Raw genomic sequence first — 15,977 nt, 5'->3', positions numbered from 1 at the left:
ATAGTACACCCACATCTTGAATACTGAGTGCAGTTCTTGTCAGCCCATCTCTAAAAAAGATATATTCGAATTGGAAAAGGTACTCAGAATGGCAACAAAAATAATTAGGGGTATGGAGAAGCTTCCATATGAGGAGAGGAAAAAAAACACTGGAACTTTTCTGCTTGGAAAAGAGATGATTAAGGAGGGATATGATAGAGGGCTATAGAATCATGAATGGTATGGAGAAAGTTAATCAAGAAGTGTTATTTACCCCTTCACATAATACAAGAACCAGGAGTCATCCAATGAAATAACTAGGCAGCAGGTTTAAAACAAACAAAAGGAAGTACTGCTTGACACAGCGCACGGTCAACCTGCGGGGCTCATTGCCAGGAGATGTTGTGAAGGCCAAAACTCCAATGGATTCACAAAAGAATTGGATAAGTTCATTGGGGTTAGATCCTGCAACGGCTATTAGCCAGGATGGTCAGGGATGCAAGCCCATATCCTGGGTGTGCTAAGCTTCTAATGTCCAGAAGCTGGGAGTGGATGTCAGGGGATCAATCACTCAATAATTGCCCTGTTCTGTTCATTCCCTCTGAAGCCTCTGGCATTGGCCACTGTCAGAAGACAGGATAGTGGGTTATATAGACCACTGGTCTGACCCATTATGGCCATTCTTTTGTTATTATGTTCTTTAAAAGGTAATGCAATGTAAAAATGGAATACCGGTAAAGCACACATTTCAAAATACCCTTCAGAACATGAGGTTCCTTTAATAGTATATTAAAAAACCAAAATATGCTTGTTTAGACTATTTTCACCCCCACCTCCTTTGTCTTGTTTTTCTTCACTCTTCTTTCTGTATCTGGAGCTGGGTGGAGATTTCTAGCTTGAATAGACATACCTGCTACACTAGCGTTAAAATTAGAAGTGTAGGTGCAGCAATGCAAATAGTGAGAGGGGCTAGCCACCTCGGGTACAATCCCAAATGAAACCCTCGGTACATATTCAGGTGTTTAGCCACTCCTGCTGCTCACACCACTGTGTCTGCACTTATGTTTTTAGGTTCAATCAAAGCTAGCACAGGTATGTCTGTATGAGCTGCAAATAACACCTCCAGGTCTAATGTAGACATACCCTAAAACTTCTTCAAAACCTTGGATCTGTGTAGTTCACAGCCACCAGTGTACATTAGGAGTGATTCTTTAGAAGGCAGTGGAGTAAAACTAGTCTCTCTCTCTCTCTCTCTCTCTCTCACACACACACACACACTCACTCACTCACTCACTCTCTCTCTCTCTCTCTCTTCATGTCATCTGCTCCAGACCCTGCCACAGTTAAAGCTTTAAAATGCAACTCACCATTCACAAAGGACAACTTTGGAATTCCACAGCAAAAGCAGAATTTTTGTCATTTCCAGTCCCAGCAGCTTTTCTTTTCTGTGTTTGAATTGCTGGGAATGTAGGCCCTGAAACAGTAAGGTACCTGTGCCTGACTTTAATAGCCACTGAAGTCAATTGAACCACTCCTGCTTATAGTTAGGTATATGGTTAAGAACCTTGCTGGATCAGGACCTTAAATCTAGACTTAGTGCTTGACAGTTTTTCCTTCAGTACTTACATTTCCAGATATATAATAACTGTGTTGATTACATATATATATTATCTTGTTTTCCTAGTACAGCCATAATGCTGAACACTGACAAGAAGGTGAATGCCCTTTTGAAGTTCATTATTATTTGGCTGTTGCACAGTGGCTAGTGTTGTTTTCATGTATAATTTACAGAGCTAGCCTGAGAAAATAAAACCAGATACTGGATTGCCCAAGGGATTGGTAATGGGATTCAGAGCTTTTCTCTCAGTGTTGCCTGGGTGAAGCTAGCACAGATCATTAGTTATTGAAAATTGTTACTGTGTGCTGGCTATTGGGCCCATGTGACAAAAATTGATTGTCTCAATCTAGTTCCTGATTGGAAAGTATCCGGATAATAAAGCCAACACTAAAGTGGCAGTTATTTGTACCCTTGGTAGTATTCTTATCAAGGATTGTGAAATGATGGTGATCAACTACTCTCTTACTCCCTGAATTGGACCTTCCAGGTCAGGGCTGAGGCAAGACAGTGTGGGAAAAGTTGTACTGCCAATATACCTCTTTTGTTGCTAACTAAAAGTGTTCAGTACCTTTCACAAGCACAAAGACAAAAAAATCACAATTTTATTTTTAATTAAAATAATAAGCGATTTTAGTATTAGAAGGAAAACGGAACAGAGATATAGTGGGATGTTGGAAAGAATGCTTGAAATACTTAATCACGGTTATTTAAATGTATCTTTGTTGCATATTATCTATCATATTATCAATTATTACCACAGTTTTTAGATGCATGTTAAACTGTCTAGTGGCCATTGCACTAGAAATTTCCAAACCCCCGCTACCCCGCCGCCCTCCAATAACATTAATAGTGGGCCTTTGCAAGATACTTTATGCAGTTAAACCTTGATTTAGTAAAGTACTTAAACATTCTTAAACTTAAAGATGTGCTTGTGTGCTTTGCTGAATCAAGGTCTCATTGGATTTGTGGTGTCTTGATCTAGAGGAGTTGTCAGCCTAATCAAAAGACATCAGTGAAACTCTATTCAATTGTTCTGTGTTCATTTCTTAGCTCTCACTCTATCTTCAGTGTCTGACAGCAGCAGCAGAAAAAAACAGAGCAGCTTGAGAGTCAGCATGAAGAGAGAGATGCAATAATTCAAGCTGTTAGGATTTATGGTTACTACCAGGGCAAATGAAGGATATTGAAAAGATACCCACTACATGGGGCTTTTAATACTTTTCTCCTCCCAAAAAGGAGTGGGAATACATGTATGTTCCAATACAGGGCCGCCCAGAGGATTCAGGGGGCCTGGGGCAAAGCAATTTTGGGGGCCCCTTCCATAAAAAAAAGTTGCAGTACCATAAAATACTATATTATTGTGTGGGGCCCGGGGTCTGGGGCAAATTACCCCACTTGGCCCACCACCCCCGGGCGGCCCTGTTTCACTACCGTAATATAAAATTGAAAGTCCAATATTTCTGGGTTAATTTTTGGCATGTATTCTTGCTGCTTTTGAGAAGCACTCCCCATCTGTTAGCCCCCATGTTGCTGTCCATTCTTAAACTGACTAGAAGCAATGTAATTAATTGATTACCATGAGGTGACAAAATTAGAAGCTGCATTAAAAAAATCCTGATTTTCTGGAATAAAATATTATTTACTGGTAAGTCTGCTAAGTTCCAGGAAGCTTATGCCAGTAAATATTGGTTTAACTGTAAAATCAAGACGCATCTTCATATGATGTGTCTATAGTTTAAAAATTGTTAACAAAATATGTTTAGCCACCTGTTTATTCATCTACAATGTTCTGAGAACCCAGAATGGGGAATCCAGGTAGCAGTGAGAATTGCTTTCTTGTTCTCTACCCTTGTTTGGCAGTGTAAGCACAGAATCTGCCAGTTGGCATGATTCAGAAATCTTAACAGGATATTCATCTGCAATGAGGAAGTCAAGAAATAAATATAAATTTAGATGCTTGCCGAACTGAAAGCCATTTGTTATTGGAGTCCATTCTGTAGCTGGGAAATAAAGGATATTCTCTTTGGGTCTCAGATTTAAGTAGGCATCTCGGTAGTTAGTTTTAATTTTGTGTTTTGACCCAACATGATTATTGTGGATATTGTTGCCTATTGCTATGAAAGCTGCTTGCTATTGGAAAGAAACTTCATTCTAAAATGTCCAATGTATTCATTTGTGTTCCATGTTGTCTTGTCACATCATCCTATCTTTGCTGATGGCAGCATTACGTTGTATAGCACATGGAGCATGATTAGACATGACACAATATGACCACAAGGTACTGGAAACTTAAGAGAAAATCTTCCAGGGTAGCCCAGTGGTCTAATGGTGGCACAATATGCTGCCACATAGGGATCAGAGTACAGATGCAGAGTTCAGTATTTTCCTCCCAGGCTGGCAGGTGCTGAGATTGCCACCAAGGCAGCATGCTGAACCCCAGAGGGGAGGGAGGGAGTGCCTCATGTCACTCTGCAGTGAACCCACCTCCCTTCCCCAGGCTGGATAGGAAAAGCAACATTAATGGCTTTAGTGAGAGCTGTACTTGGCCGTCATTTCTGGGACACAAGATAGCTGTGCTTTGAGGCCTCCAAGAGGAAAATAGTAGAAAGGAAATAAATGGGGGTGGAGGTCATTCGGAGTTCAAAAACTTCCCTCCGTTCTCTCCCCTACCCCACACATTTCAAAAGGGACAAAAAGAAAACCTTCCAGAGTTAGCACTGTACCTGGTCTCTCATTCAAATTGCTAGCTAGTCAACAATGAGAAAAGAGCCAGCGAGAAAGCAGTAGTGTAGGTAATTGTTCTCCTAGCAGCTTACGGAGGTACAGTAGTAGGTGCCATTAAAATCTTGACATTTACATTTGCAGTGGGTAAATTTAAAGTAGTACTTAATTAAATAGTCTACTTTGTAGTTAGACTTAGTGGTTTCCTTACATGTTACCTTATTTATGATTCACTGAAGTAAAGGCATGTAAATACATACACCGTATTTTACAGTAATTGGCACATTCCCTCAACATGTTTTAAGATAGGGCCATTGGGCACCTTTTGTTTAAAATGGACATGTTGGAGTCTAATTTAAATTGATATGAAGAAAATCCTGAATCCAAATGCGGCAACCACTGAAACATACGTTTTGTGTAAACCATGCAGAGCCATTCACATCTGTATTTTCCTTTTTCTTAAGAGTCATGGCTCAGTGGTCTGAACATAAGATAGGGAGCAGGAGCTCCTGAATTCCAATCCTGACTTTGGCATTCCCTTCCCAGTGTATCTGGGCAAATCACTGAACCTCTGTGCCTCAGTTTCCTCCTTTGTAATATAGAGAGAATAATCCTCACCTATCCAACAGCCAACTGGGTTAATCTTTATAAAGTACTTTGAAAAAGTGTTCTTTTTAGTTGCCCCTCTTCTGAACTGTCCTTCATTGCAGCCCCAGTCTGATTATAATAAAGTAAGCGTATTTATTAAGGAAGAAGAAATAATGTCTTGATGCAGGCAGATGATAAAGGAGGAGATAATTGCTTTAGGAGGTATAATCTGATCATTTCTATCACTTTGTAAGAATCTCAAGCTCTTTCAGATCAACTAACAATATTCTCATTATAGTAAAAAGAAAAAAAAAGAGCGAAGAGATGGGGCGGGGGTGAGGGGCAGCAGCTTTGGTTCTCTCTGATTTGTTCCATTTTATAGTATAACTTCACTATTTATGAAAGTATTTGTTACAATTCTTTACATGTTTCAACACATCATTTAAATTATTTAAAATTTGAATGGTTTCTAAAGTGAGCAGCAAACAGATTGAACACTCTGATTCCCTGTTGCTACATTTAAGTGAGGTTTTTAAGTAGTTTTTAGGATTCTGTTTCTGAGCAGTATATTTATAGAGACAGGCTTATGTTTTAGTTCTTAATTAGAACTCATGCCAAAAAATGTACATGCTTAGCTATGTTCAATTTTATAAGGTGTTTTGGACATGAATCCGGTTTCCCTTATTTGTTTAAGCATCTCATGCCCTGACAGCTCCTGGATTTTGCTGCAGCTTTGGTGGGCATTTCTGAACTGTACATTAATAATGAAAGTCAGGTAGGAAAATAACAAGGAGAAAAATCCATATATTCATCAGTGCAAAAGTTTGCCAGGGTGTTCTGCTAACAAAACACCAGCTTCCACTGGTCTCTGAAACATAAGGCCCAGAACACATTAGGTATGGTCTACATGGCAACAAAACACCTGTGGCTGGCCTGTGTCAGCTACCCAGGTGTAACCCACATACCTTCTGGGTGTGGTCTTCTGTCCCATCTAGTGGCACCGAGACCACTTAAAGAGAGAGAGATACAATGAGTCTGCTCTACAGCCTTAGCTAACAGTTGGTTGGCTTTTAGCTCATGTGGTAGAGGCTCATGCACTAAGCTCCAAAGGTCCTTGGCTCGATCCTGCCTGCCGACAACCGGGATCTGTCAGCGTTACACAGGCTCGGGCTACAAGGTGATAAAATTGCGGTATAGCCATTTGGTCCTGGGCTCTGGGACTCTCCTCCCTGCAATTTTATAGCCCCACAGCCCAAGCTCAGCAAGCCCAAGTCAGTTGACATGAGCCAACCATGGGTGTTTTATTGGAGTGTAAACACACCCTTAAAAAACTAGACTTCATGCCTGAGAACTTTACATTCACCAGCAGGCATTCTGCCTCCCGTAGGACTACTTTGTGCTGCTGGAGTCCACTCAGATCCTAGGCTGCACTTTGGCTCTTCTGGTCAGGATGGAGTTGGCAGTATATTCCATCCATTTTAATTGTTTGTTTGTATTGCAGTAGTGCCTAGAGGACCCAGTCAGGAATCAAGGCCCCACTGTGCTAGACACCGTACACACACACACACTCACTCACTCACTGTAAAAGGATAGTCCCTGCCCCAAAGAACTTGCAGTCTAAGCATAAGAGAAAACTCTGTGAAATCAGCAAGAAATATGCTCAACTTCACAAGAAATGCAAGGCAGCTTCCAGCTTCCCCTTATAGGTTCATTTTGGATAGGGAAGGGAAAAGGTGTGTTCTGTGGGGAAGGAAGGATAAGAAGAGGATGGAGCACATACCTGTCAAGAGATTTTTTTTTTCCGGATGTTTTTCCACATGTTCCCAGAAGGAAAAAAAAACAAAAAAACCCACTACCTGGGGCTTTGCAGTTTTATATTCAGTTTATTGTCAGTAAATGGTAATTGCTTATGTTCATATATTTATTCTTTTTAAAAAACATTCCAGATGGGATACACTCCATTACATGTTGGCTGCCACTATGGAAACATAAAGATTGTTAATTTCCTTCTGCAACACTTTGCTAAAGTTAATGCCAAAACAAAGGTGAGGTTTTCTTTTCCCTTCACTTGTTTTATTTTGTTTAAAAAAACAAAATGCTCTCCTCAGAACACTGCAAACTCTTCTGTTTTTCTATCCTTGGCAGAATGGGTACACCCCTCTACACCAGGCTGCTCAGCAGGGACACACCCATATCATTAACGTCTTGCTCCAGAATGGCGCATCGCCCAATGAACTCACTGTGGTAAGGGACAAGAGAAAAACACATTGTGGGTGGCTTCTTTTCTAGCATGTCAATGCTTTCCCTACAGTAAAAAGTGCTGTGCCACTACATCTCAACAATGGAAATGTAGAAGAATAGGGGGAGGGGAGAGAGCGTGAATCAAACAGCACAGCCAGCCTGTTATCTCAGCTATGAGACATAGCCACCTTAGTGCTCTACTTTTCCTGAAATAGCAACGACTTTAAAATGCATTCATAAGAGAATATAGTGAGGCTTGTCAGAATTCAATTTTTATTTCGACGGATAATATAGAAGTTTATTATTGAGCATTTTCCTCTATTTTAATCAATTTAAATTTTCATAGTTACAAGAAATTATGGGGGTTGCAGCCATGAAAATTATTTAATGACAGTAAATGTTGAGATTCAAAATGTTAAAGCTTTATAACCATTAAAATACAAATTGTCAGCATCACATATCAAAATATACAAAGTAAATATCCTTAAATTGAAGTCTACAAAGTCCTCAGGCAGCATTTTTCTTACTTTGTCTCTCTTTAAATTTCATTATTATTGATGGAAATTGTTTTTCATCTGTTTGTGTCTGTGTGGTGAAATCGATGTTTTCCAACATTTACTGATAAAAATTTAATCCTTCCATCCTACTGGTTATTTCTCTCCTTGCCATTTATGTAAACAGTTAAATGCCTAACGTTACATGTCCTGCTGCCAGAACTTTTTATTGTGTTGACTTATAAATGTTTTCTGAAGTCAATTTTTATTGAATTTATTACTTGTTCTTATAGTTAAGCATTGTTAATGAATTTCCATTTTTATAAATATTTCAATTCTCAGAATGGGAACACTGCCCTGGCCATTGCTAAACGACTTGGCTACATTTCAGTTGTTGACACATTGAAGATAGTGACAGAAGAGACCATGACTACAATTGTAAGTATAGTATATTTCAATAATGAGCGTCAGACTCTTTCTTAATCTACAAAGTTCTACAAACTTGACATTTAGCTTTGTTGATAGATACCTGCTGAGACTGCAATCTGATTGTTAAAGGTGGCTAATACATACTGTTAGCAATATAACATCCATATGCACTCAAATATAAAAAAGAATATCATATTTACAGCAAATTTATGAAAAAAGTGTTAAAATTCAGGTAATAAATATCAACAGAATGTATTGCAAAAACCAAACTGAAATTACGCAGTATAAATAACCAGGGGCCCAATCCTTCAACTAGATCTGCATGGGTGAACTGTCCTTCCTGTGGCGATCTAATTGCAAGCTTGGGGCCTCGGTGAGGTAACTTTCCTCATACGGCTTTGTAAATGAGCAGAAACTAACATAGATCCCCTCTCTTCTTAAGAGACCCAGTTCTGAATACCTGCAGTGATTCACTCTCACCCACTAGTACCTTCAAGTAGTAGCACATAAAATATACTGTTATAGGGGCTTGCAAATGTCATGATTGTATTTAGTTTAAAAGCAGTTCTTCCAAACTGACAAAATTGGCTGGAACACCACTAGAAGTGTTTTTACTGTAATTATGGGCTGCGTCTTGAAGGCAATTACAAGATTAAGTCCCAGTATTATCTGTTAGATGTTAAAGGGACACCATCAATTTAAAAATCTCATCTTACTGTTGTTTCAGGTAACAGTGCCAGTGACCATAACTGAAAAAGATTAGAGTGAAACATACTGCTCAGTTGTTTTCAGCTCAGTTACATTTGACAGCACTTCATCTTTAATCGGGCTCTCTGTTTCTCTTTTAGTCAGTTAGTTAGTTTCTCCTGTTGTTGGTGTGGGTCTTTTGTACAGCAACAGGAGAGAGACAAATATTTTTAATAAGAGGAAAGTTTGATTGTAAAGGCATAAAAATTGGCAAGGGATTCAGCGGCAGGCATAAAAATGACATTGAGCTCATATTTTGAAACTGACTACATTTCAGGTTGATGGTGTCCCCTTGAAAAGAAGACATGTAGGCCCTGGTCCTGCAAACATGCATCTGCATAACTTTACTCATGTCAGTATTCCTACTGAAGTAAATGGGTATAGTCACATGAGTGAAGTTACACACATGGACAAGTGTTTGCGGAGTCAAAGCCTTGCCATATTAATTTTATAACAAACCACAAAATGTTTGAAATAGATACTTAAGGCTCACTCTATGAACAGGCCCAGTGCTGCCATTGTCTGATTTATTATCACATGCTACATTCTCTCTCAAGCAAGCCATTTCAGATTAAGCCAGTTTGAATGCCTTTGAATTTAGAAACACTTTTAACTCAGCAACAGGTGATCACTTGTTTGACAACTTTAATCCAGTTAAATGTACAACTTTCCAGATTTAGCACTGACTACAAATAGTTATTAAATTCATGTTGTAAATTAAGGGAAGCTGAAATTTACTTATATGTAAGGAACATTTTTAAAATGCTTACGCACACCAGCCTCAAAAGGAGGAGATATCTAAATTTGGCAGTATAAGTAAGGTGAACCCATTAGAAATAACGCTAATGCCTCAAATATATTTTGTCTAACAGGAAACCTGTTTTTCACCTTTGCTGGTGACCAGTTCCTAGACCCAGACCTTATAATTTAGAGTGTATGTACATAACTCCTTGCACGACATCCATACATGCATTCTGCAATAATAGTGATGACCAATGTGACACCGGCTGTTGTTTGAGAGCTCACATGGCATTCTTTGGTGAACTTGAATGCACGTACCAGACACAGGAGATTCCTGTACCTTCTCTGCACTCCCTTTTTGCCCCTTGCCAATTGGCACTAAGAGGTTCCTGGGTCACAGGCATCCCGATCTTGCTGACTGCTTAATGGTGTGATGACAATATCTTACAACAGTGGTCACCAACCCGTCGATCGCAATTGACTGGTTGATCCTGGTGACTCTCTGTAGCGGGGCGGCCTGGAAGCCAGGCCGCCCCGCTACATGCTCCCTGGTGATCATGATCTCTGGTGGTGTAGTGGGGCTGCCACTAAGGCAGGCTCCTTGCCTGCTGTGGCCTCACGCTGCTCCCAGAAGCAGCCAGCACGCTCCCGTGGCCCCATAGGGGAGGGGTCTTCGTGTGCTGCTCCTGCCTGCAAGCACCACCCCACAGCTCCCATTGGCTGGGAACAGGGAACTGTGGCCAATGGGAGCTTTGGGAGTGGTGCGCGCAGAGAGGGGCAGCGCGCAGAGCCACGTACCTCCTGACCCCCTCCCAGGGGCCGCACTGCTGCGTTGGCCCCTTCCAGGGATAAGTGCCACCCGGCAGGAGGCCACATCCCAGCCTTGAGCCCCCTCCAAGAGCCAGCATCCCATACCGCCTCCTGCACCCCGAACCCCCTTCTGCACCCCAAGTCCCTGCCCCGGCCCTCCCTCCCAGAGCCAGCACTCTGCACCCCCTCCTGCACCCCAACACTCTGCTCCAGCCCAGAGCCCCCTACTGCACCCAAAAACCCTCCCAGAGCTTGCATCCCTCACTCCCTCCCACACCCCAACCCTGCCCCAGGCTCAGCCCAGAGCCTCCTCCCACACTGCGAACCCTTTGGCCCCAGTCCAGAGCCTGCATCCCCTCCTGAACCCCAACCCTCTGTCCCAACCCAGTGAAAGTGAGTGAGGGTGGGGAAGAGCGAGCAATGGAGAGGGGAGGGATGGAGTGAGCGGGGTGGGGCTTTGGGGAAGGGGCAGGGTTGATCATGGGTTGCCCTTAAATTCAAAACGTGATCTTGGGCATAAAAAGGTTGGAGACCACTGTCTTACGATGTCACTGACCCTTGTTAACCAATCTTCTCTTATTGTCTTTTGGCTATGGATCCATACCCACATAAATTGATATTGCTGGGATGATAAACACCAACATTCATTTGTACCTCCTATTTTTGTCTTAGTAAAGGAAGTGGATAATTGTTCCCATATTTTTTTTTCTTTTTCAACTGATGGCTGCTGAACAAAGTTATCAAAAGAAGCGATACTGAGACATCTTGTGCAGATATTTGTTGAAACGCAAGCAGCACAAGATTTTTTGAATTATCACATAAATCCTCTTCGTAGCTACAAAGGGTCAGATCGTGAGATAATGATCTGCCTTGGTAAGGGGGAGTGTGTAGTTGCACTGTCCCTGGAGCCCAGAAGGGAGATTGTGACTCTGCTCATCCAGAGAGTGAGTAATCTGCTCTGGGTACTTACCTGGCACAGTTATGCCACCCAGCATGTGGGAAGATGGAGCTAAAACTTTGCCCAGTCCCCACTCTGTTCTGGCTACCCCCACCTCTTTCTCTCACAGGGAGGAGAATGTAGTGGCTTGTGCAGATCGCACCCATGCTGCTATTCATGACATGGGGAGCCAGTAAGCCACCATGCTAGCTGGGCACAGTCTGCACCAAAGAAAAACCATTTAAAGCAAGTGAATATTGGTTCCAAAAACCTGGCTAATTTCTTTCTTGATTTTTTTTTCTAAAACTACTGTTTAAAGCAAAACAGAGTAGGAAATAAACATCTTCCTTGTTTTTTGAGCACACTGCAGACAGAAAACTGTCAATATTCACCTCTCAGAATTGTGGTGTCATCAGATTACTTGTGAGTAGCCTGTTAGCAAGGCTGTTGGTTGATATATAGAAGACATTCAGGATCAAAAGCTGGCTTTTATCTTTGTTACTTCATGTGCGCTTTCCCTCTTGTCACTTCCATAGCTGTGTTCTATAATTCATTAGCTTATATAAAACCTATATTGCTCTGTCTTAAAATGTGCTAACAAGATAAACTTCAAAACAAAGAAATACTGTTAGTTATGCTGGATAATAAGCACCAATCACCACTGCTTCTAGATCTTTTTGGCACCTCTCTTCATACCTTCTCTAAAAGTTACTTATCTCTAGGGAGATTCTAAAATATTTTTCTGCAACGGGAACAAGGCTTATTGAACAGCTGACACCATAAAAAAGAGTTGTAGGAGAGCAGCATAAACAGGAATTTGTTATCCCAAGCCCAGGCTTGTAGAGATCTAGATAATTGTAGGTCAAGTATATTCACTGTTGCACACTGAGAACTCTAAATACAGGAGGCTCATTCTTAGCCTGTACAACTAATGAATTAGTTGGGTTCATGTCACATAGGTAGGAAGGTATATTATTTAATATGTGCTATAAGTAGAGAAAAGTTGCATTACATCTTATTGTGAATTAGACTACAAGAAATGTGAGGTACAAAAAGCACTGTACAGCCCAAAATGCCTTCTAGGTTAGACACAGCTCAGTCACAGAAGCCCAGAAAATAGTTTTCATTAAAATCAAGATGTTGGTAATCAGTCACCAACATGGTATGGTGCATTTTAGACTCTTGGCACTTTGAGATGGAATCTGAATTACTGAGGGCATTATATTCTCATGTCAAGTAGTCATCTAATTTAAAGATCTTTTGAGGATATTCAGCCAAATCTATCCCATCTGTTATTCAATTTAAGGTGGTACAAAGGGTGAATATGGGTTACTGTATTGTGATTTTTTACACATACTGTAATAAAACTCTAATAATGGCTGAACAAATTCTGTGTGTGATCTTTGATCTATTCAATTCAGTCTGTATAGACATAGCTGAGGTAAAATCTTTGAACATGCATTGGCAGAACCTTCTAAAGATGGTAGTTTAACTAAAAGGTGCTAGAAATTCTTACACTCATTTTGTTCTGTGGGAATTATTTAAGGTAAGTAATAAGTTCTGAGCTGCCATGCTCATGAAGGAATGCTTCCATTATATCAAATGAGGACAGGAGCCAAACAGACGTAAACTTGCCACAGAATTATTTATGAAGCCAGACAAAAATAAAGTATATAAAGATAGATGTAGAATGACAAGCTTAAAAGTTTGGATCAAAGACCACAACCAGAATCTTTTCAGTCATTTTTCCTCCTAAAACTTTGTTAATCATTTTTTAACTTTGTGTCTGATGACGGGGAAATAACAGTAGTAGAATAAGAGGAAACACAAATGTGGGCATATATTTGAATACCACTGATCATCCTGGCTTGGATACAGCTATACCAAACCTGTACAGATTTTTCTGTAGGATCCAAAACATCATTAGTGCTTGACTGCTGTCTTACTTCAAAGTTTGTGGTTCCTTTTGGGTTTCGATATCCCCTTTTTTTATTAAACCAGCAGGTCAGCTCTGAGGTATCTTGTCATATCTAGCTACTTTCAATGAAGATTTCAGGCATGCAAACTCAGTTTCCCCCAAATCTAAGTCTTCTTATACTGCTCCCTGAACCTGAATGAGAATAAATGACAGAAGTAAAAATCAACCATCTGAATGCATTCTGTGCAAAATTTTCTGATGAGTATCATAGATAACCATAATATTATTGCAGTTGTCACTATGGAAAATATAGGCAGTTCAAGATAAGGTATGTATTTAAAAATATTGCAGAGAAAATTAGTTCCAAAATCACAAAATACTTCCAATGCAGGAAGAAGGAAACTTCACGCAGCAGAAAGGAACTTAATAGTTTAGGGCTAGATTGTGCTACTCTTGCTCCCATTAAAGTCAATGGGTCTGTAGACAGAGTAAGGTACTACTTTAGGCTCCTGTTTTTTAAAAATCTTGATCTTAAATTCTTTCAGTGTACTTGTTTCTTTTAGGTGATACGATCATCTTTTGGGTCCTCAGAGCATCCTATCTGCTGTATGAGCTTGAATATAGTTACATATGTTGATATAATATTAGGTAGTTTTATTATTTGAATATACTGTACTTCATAATTATATGCAGCTACAGGTTGAAACTGCAGAAAATAAAATAAAGGCTTTTTCTGCTAATTTTAGATCATAAATGTGGCCCATCATGTATTTTTACTTATAAATGTAACAATAAATTTTACATGTTTACATAAAGGTTTTTCTGATGAAAATTTCTGGACTTTGAAATGATCTTATTGTTTAACAGACTGTAACAGAAAAGCATAAAATGAATGTACCAGAAACTATGAATGAAGTTCTTGACATGTCTGATGATGAAGGTATGCAAAAAAGGAAATTTTTATTTACTTTTAAAATTCTATTTGTTGTATCATAGATTGTTTGTTTGTTAAATTATTCCCCCCGCCCCACTGGATAATTGTTGTTGCAAAAAACATTTATTAGTTATGACATTACATTGTTTTGCTGACATATTGATGTTCTACATATTTACTTATATTGTTTACTTAAATCATGCAGTTCGTAAAGCCTACACCCCTGAAATTCTCAGTGATGGTGAATATATGTCAGATGTTGAAGAAGGTATTTGTGCATTTTTGTATTGCAGTGATATTTAACTTCAACATTTTCATTTTATTTTCTAACTTTAGAAATAATCTCTTTTTTTCCCACTAACTTTTCTTATTACCCTACTAGCAAGAATCAGTACATTAGACCCGAGTACTTCAGAAAATTGTTTGATTTACTGCTAACATGCTAATTTGCTCCTATCTTTTGCTTCGCTATTTTAAAATCAAATTGCCACTAATTCCCTGGAATATTCTTTCTACTGCTGCTGCTTCATAAATAGAGTGTTGTTTTAGTATTTTATTTTAAAAACTAAATATTTGCCAAAGGGATAAATATACACATTCTTGGAAACAACTGACAATAGGAGATAACTTCTGAAAGGATAGAGTATACATTTTACATTTCTAATGTCTACCCTCCACTATAAAGTGAATTCTGGGATTATTCATTTGCTAGTGAGGACCTACCCTGATCAAAGGAGAGTTCAGAGTAAAAATCCCAATCATCATTTAGTGTAATGTCACATAAGTGCAAGTTCTATTTGCACTGAATAAGATACTGTATTGTACTTAAAAGAAGACGACTCCCATTTTGGTAGGACCACAGCAAGTGCAGTAATTGGGAATGGTGAACATTACTGCCAATACAGTGCTAGACTCAGACACATAGCTGTGCCACCCTGAGAAGAGCCCTGAGAAGGAACTGTGGCTCAGAGAAGGCCTAATTAATCAGGCTTTCTGTAGTGAACTCTGTAGGGGCTGGAATAGAGCCCATTGGTCTTCAACACCATCTATGTGGGGATTTTGAGCCACTGAGCCATTCCAGTGGTTTGTGGTCCCAATCACCCCCTCTATTCTGGCCTGTTCATGGCTAGCAGAGAGACATCTTCCACAGTACCCAGATTATTTTCTTGGCGGGTAAATAGAATGCAACCAGAAGGGACCAAAACAATGCCATTCCTGAAAGTCTGTTGTTGATGGGGGTTTTGTTTTTTAAATGTTCCAAACTGAAGGAAGCTGTCTAGCTCCGTGAGCCTTGTAGTTTTACAGCTGGGTAAAGTTTCAGGAGTTTGATTATTCACACTTGTGTGAAGCCAGATCTTTGGATAGAAATAAGAATATTCTTCTCTGTTCAGAACACCACCTGGAGGTTTCTTCACCTGCTTTCTCACTCCATCTGTACAGCCACAGAGTTTAACAGGTGCAGAGAGTCTTGCTCTTTGTGCTTGGATGAATTTCTTCATCAAGCTGCAAATACCATAGCACCACAGAGAGACCATAATCAAAAATCAAACAGAGTTTCTGAAATTATGAAGAAAGAAATGACAGTATTTTGTACGCTTCCCATTAACTTGCATGATAGCTATAACTTCTCCCAATGTAGTAGTAGCTACTATAGCAGTGGTCTCAATTTTCCTCTCAGACTCTTTATTTAGACTTTTCTGATTCCATGTGTTGTGATGTTTATTTTTACTTTCTTTTATAGTATTTTAAACTTTAGAAAATAAGGACATTTTAGCCAGTAACCATGTTGAAATAATGTTAATTTATGTGCTGAGGCTTTT

The 15,977-nt window shown here is 39.7% G+C and overlaps 1 protein-coding gene across 39 annotated transcripts in view; it reads left to right on the top strand.

Annotated features, from left to right (window-relative positions):
- ANK3 (ankyrin 3) overlaps positions 1-15,977 on the top strand; it is a 439,766-nt gene that overhangs the window by 318,623 nt on the left and 105,166 nt on the right. For 26 of the 39 annotated variants that reach the window (XM_034777631.1, XM_034777660.1, XM_034777654.1 and 23 more), the window contains 5 exons: positions 6,853-6,951; positions 7,052-7,150; positions 7,984-8,079; positions 14,091-14,163; positions 14,363-14,425. In XM_034777631.1, the coding sequence (XP_034633522.1) occupies positions 6,853-6,951; positions 7,052-7,150; positions 7,984-8,079; positions 14,091-14,163; positions 14,363-14,425 (430 nt within the window). The remainder of the gene's footprint in view (positions 1-6,852; positions 6,952-7,051; positions 7,151-7,983; positions 8,080-14,090; positions 14,164-14,362; positions 14,426-15,977) is intronic. The other 13 variants (XM_034777638.1, XM_034777633.1, XM_034777662.1 and 10 more) reach the window with 1 other exon arrangement.

The sequence above is a fragment of the Trachemys scripta genome, chromosome 7 (assembly GCF_013100865.1).
Source record: "Trachemys scripta elegans isolate TJP31775 chromosome 7, CAS_Tse_1.0, whole genome shotgun sequence".
Lineage (NCBI taxonomy): Eukaryota > Metazoa > Chordata > Testudines > Emydidae > Trachemys > Trachemys scripta.
This window is presented reverse-complemented; position numbering and strand designations above follow the sequence as displayed.